Source organism: Austrofundulus limnaeus, unplaced genomic scaffold, assembly GCF_001266775.1.
Source record: "Austrofundulus limnaeus strain Quisiro unplaced genomic scaffold, Austrofundulus_limnaeus-1.0 Scaffold271, whole genome shotgun sequence".
Classification (NCBI taxonomy): domain Eukaryota; kingdom Metazoa; phylum Chordata; class Actinopteri; order Cyprinodontiformes; family Rivulidae; genus Austrofundulus; species Austrofundulus limnaeus.
Window position 1 is genome coordinate 553,233 of NW_013952673.1, and position 3,863 is coordinate 557,095.

A 3,863-nucleotide genomic window follows, 5' to 3' on the forward strand; every position below is an offset into this window, starting at 1 on the left:
GACTGGTTAAAACAGAGTCTGTTATATCCRTGCCTTTAGCACTAACGTCTTTTGTCCACTAATAAAAAACATCTCCCTCGTGAATCACAGCCTAACAAAGTATGTATTTAGTCCACTTTTTTCTTGATAAGATTTTACTGTTTGTGTTCAAAAGAAAAGTAAAATTTTAAATTTATTTWAAAACAGCTGAATGCTATAGTGAAAATCTACTGTACAGTACGTCAGATAACACCTAATTTGTTTGTTCTGTCTGATCAAAGTGGTGATTTGCTGTCTTCAAAACATTTTCTATAAGCATGTCTAAGGTAACAGAATTGTTAACTCATCATATTCCTTCCCTTAACATAAAGCTGCAAGAATAACACGAGCATTAGGTGTACATTATTAAACTCTACAGAACATGTCAGTGTTCATTTCAGATTTTCCCCCTGGCATGACTTCTCGGCACTCATTAAAAACCCCACATCTCTGAAACATCCTGCAGCACACAAACTGATGTACTGTGATTATCTTTGCCCGTCAKAGTCCGAGTCAAATGAGGTCCGTGACTTCAACGGGGCACCAGCACTGAGCTGTCTTTGCTTCAAATGGCAGAACTCCCTTGTTATTCATGCTTAGTATAGACCAGACCAATTATTTGCTCAGAAGGCCTTGGAACACACTGTAGTGCACCAGATARCTTTATAATGAATATCTGAAATGAAAATTCTGGTGCAATAGAAATCCAATCACATATTTTATATATGAGTTAGGTCGCTCAAGGACCAAGGTGAAAATAGTGATGATATATATATATATATTTTTTTTTTCTTGTTTGTGACATGACATGACTTTATCAGTTCCCCATTCCGGCCTTTCGCTAAGGACTTAGTAACTTTTCAAGCTGGAAAAACTCCATGTATTTTTTATGTCCATACACAAAAAAGAAAAAAGTTAAACAAAAATTTAAAAGTCAAATGTGTTTTAAAAAAAGGATATACTGGCACGTCTGAGTAAGAGTGAAATGGAAATTGAAACCTCCAGCCCCTGTACTGTTCAGGATCATTTTCAATTTCTTTATTATTTATAATACTTTTGGGGTTTTTCTCTTATGAAAACTTATGTTCTTCCATCCTCTTTTCCCTTCTTGCTCTTTGCTGAAAACTTCATAAAACCCAAGAGTCACATCATTTACCATATTGAATATTCCTTCCTTATTTTTCCCCAGTCCTTCAGGTATGACTCTGCCAGCTCCATACTACCGACCGGAGGAAGACGATGAGCGCCCCTTCATCTGCTCCCTCGCTTCGGACAATGGCATCATGTCGTGTACTGACGTGCCAGCAAGACGTGAAGGGGGACGCATTTGTTGTCTAGACAAAGAAGATGCTCTGCACAGGCAGGCTCTGGGTCTGAGTCCTGAGCCTCTGTCCAATGGCAGCGGTGCTGGTGAGGCGCTGGGTCTGTGCATCAACTGGAATCAGTATTACACTCGGTGCCACACGGGAAGTACTAACCCTCACAAAGGAGCCATCAACTTTGACAACATTGTTTACGCCTGGATTGTCATTTTTCAGGTTTGATTGAACTCCTTGTGAATATATGTTCAAATAAACTGTAACAGAAATTCTTTTGACAAAAGTAATCATGGTATTTCCTTTTAGGTGATCACGTTAGAGGGCTGGGTTGAGATCATGTACTACGTGATGGATGCCCATTCCTTTTACAACTTCATCTACTTCATCTTACTCATCATCGTGAGTAAAACTTCTTAAACTATCTCTGCTGCTARTTCATGCAGTATGAATTGCTAAAGGGCGCATATCATGCTCCAACATGTAAGGTTGGAYGGACAAGTCTTCCATTGTTAACATCTATTACTTAATTTGTAAATGAAACATTTCTGCACTGCAARATAGTTGTAAACCCCTCCCTTTTCATGTGGGTTTAAAGAGACTGCTGAGACACACCTCAGAAAATRGGTTCAAGAGGGGCTTGTGGAGTTACAATACAGAAGAATTCAGACCAAAGCTTTGCAGTTCCTCTTTATATAAACCCCAWCTGAATGATTTAAATGTGAAAAAGAAAAAGTAAATGGTCTGAACTTATGGGCTTTATCAAGCACAGTCAGACCCCAAAGCGCTTCACACTACAGACATCACCCATTCACACACACACTTTCACATCCTGATGATGGTAAGCTACATTGTAGCCACAGCTGCCCTGGGGCACACTGGCAGCATAGAGTGATTTAAAAGCATGCTGTGTCTTTAAATAACTCTCAGATGACTTGTTAGAATATTTTCAGTACATTTTGGGTCCTTTTTAAGCTGCAATAATTATTTAAGGGCTAATAATTGGATTATGCCATGGCACAATTTGGCAGCAATTGTCCTCTGTTGACAGTCCAGAACTTTTTATCAAGTCAAACAGAAGTTTACAGATTTAGACCCCTCCTCTGTTGCTAAGTCATTCTCATTCATCAAGGTAAAAGCTGCAAATAGATTTAAGATTTTGGGAGCTCTGACCCAAGCTTAGAATCACCAGTTCAATTACCTCTGTGGAAAAAAACAGGTGACATAGGGTCAAATTGTAGCCTCTTCAGTCTTCCCAGCCTCGGTAATCACAGTCTCGTGAGGTTTGGCCGGCCCCCTAAGTACAATTACACACCCATCTGATGATCTCATTCTCAGGCTGATCCAAAGTCAGATTTTACATAATAACAGAACAGCGGTAATTTGGATTTAAGATCTTGAAAAAGAGCCAAAAGCTTTCAAACTGAAAGCCACAGAGCTCAGTGGCTCTGCATTTCCTCCTGAAGGAACACTATGCTTCTATACTGCTACAAACGATTTATACCCCGGGCTTGCAGTTGCATATGTTTGACAGAAAAGGTGCTGTCTCTTTTGAGCTGCAAGACTCCAGGATTCTTGACAATTTATTGTCAGGAGTGAATGCCATAGAGAGATTCAGGATTTTCCACTTGCTTTTTTGAGCTCCTGTGGAGTTGAGTCACCTTGACAGCTCTCATCCTTTGCCTTTGTTGTCTTTTTATTACACATATTTTAGGGGAAAACATTTCTTGGGCTAATAAAGTATTTTTTCCAAAGTAAACTTTGGACAGAATTACATTAAGAGCCCCATTATATATATATAGTATGAAAATCACATAAACAAAAGACCATTCAAAATACATGACTAGTATTTAGTTGCACCACCTTTGGCTTTTATAACGGCTTGCAGTCTCTGAGGCATGGACTTGATGAGTGACAAACAGTATTCTTCATCAATTTGGTGCCAACTCTCTTTGATAGAAGTTTCTAGATCAGCTTTGCAGTTTGGTGCCAACTCTCTGATAGAAGTTTCTAGATCAGCTTTGCAGGTCGGAACCTTCTTGTGGACCTTTTTTTTCCAATTTACACCACAGGTTTTCAATTGGGTTGAGATCTGGACTATTTGCAGGCCATGACATTGATTGAATGTGTCTTTCTCCAAGGAATGCCTTTACTGTTTTTGCCCTATGGCGTGATGCATTGTCATCTTGGAAAATTATTTCTTCACCTCCAAACATCTGTTCAATTGAAGGGATTAGAAAACTGTCCAAAATGTCAATGTAAACTTGTGCATTGATAGAAGAATTAACCACACTCATCTTCCCAGTGCCTTTGCCTGGCATGCAGCCCCATAGCATCAAGGACTGTGGAAATTTGGTTGTTTTCTTCAGGCAGTCCTCTTCATAAATCTCACTGGAACGGCACCAAACAAAAGTTCCAGCATCATCACCTTGTCCAATGCAGATTCTTGACTCATCACAGAAGATAACTTGATTGCCTCTCCTTAGCCCATTGCAGTCTTGTTCTTTTTTCTTTAGGTGTCAATGATGG

At 39.4% G+C, this 3,863-nt stretch overlaps 1 protein-coding gene across 6 annotated transcripts in view; it reads left to right on the top strand.

Annotated features, from left to right (window-relative positions):
- The window catches only part of cacna1ia (calcium voltage-gated channel subunit alpha1 Ia), a 211,827-nt gene that overhangs the window by 135,335 nt on the left and 72,629 nt on the right, over positions 1-3,863 (top strand). For all 6 annotated transcript variants that reach the window (XM_014020904.1, XM_014020905.1, XM_014020906.1 and 3 more), the window contains exons 8-9: positions 1,208-1,556; positions 1,644-1,736. In XM_014020904.1, the coding sequence (XP_013876358.1) occupies positions 1,208-1,556; positions 1,644-1,736 (442 nt within the window). The remainder of the gene's footprint in view (positions 1-1,207; positions 1,557-1,643; positions 1,737-3,863) is intronic.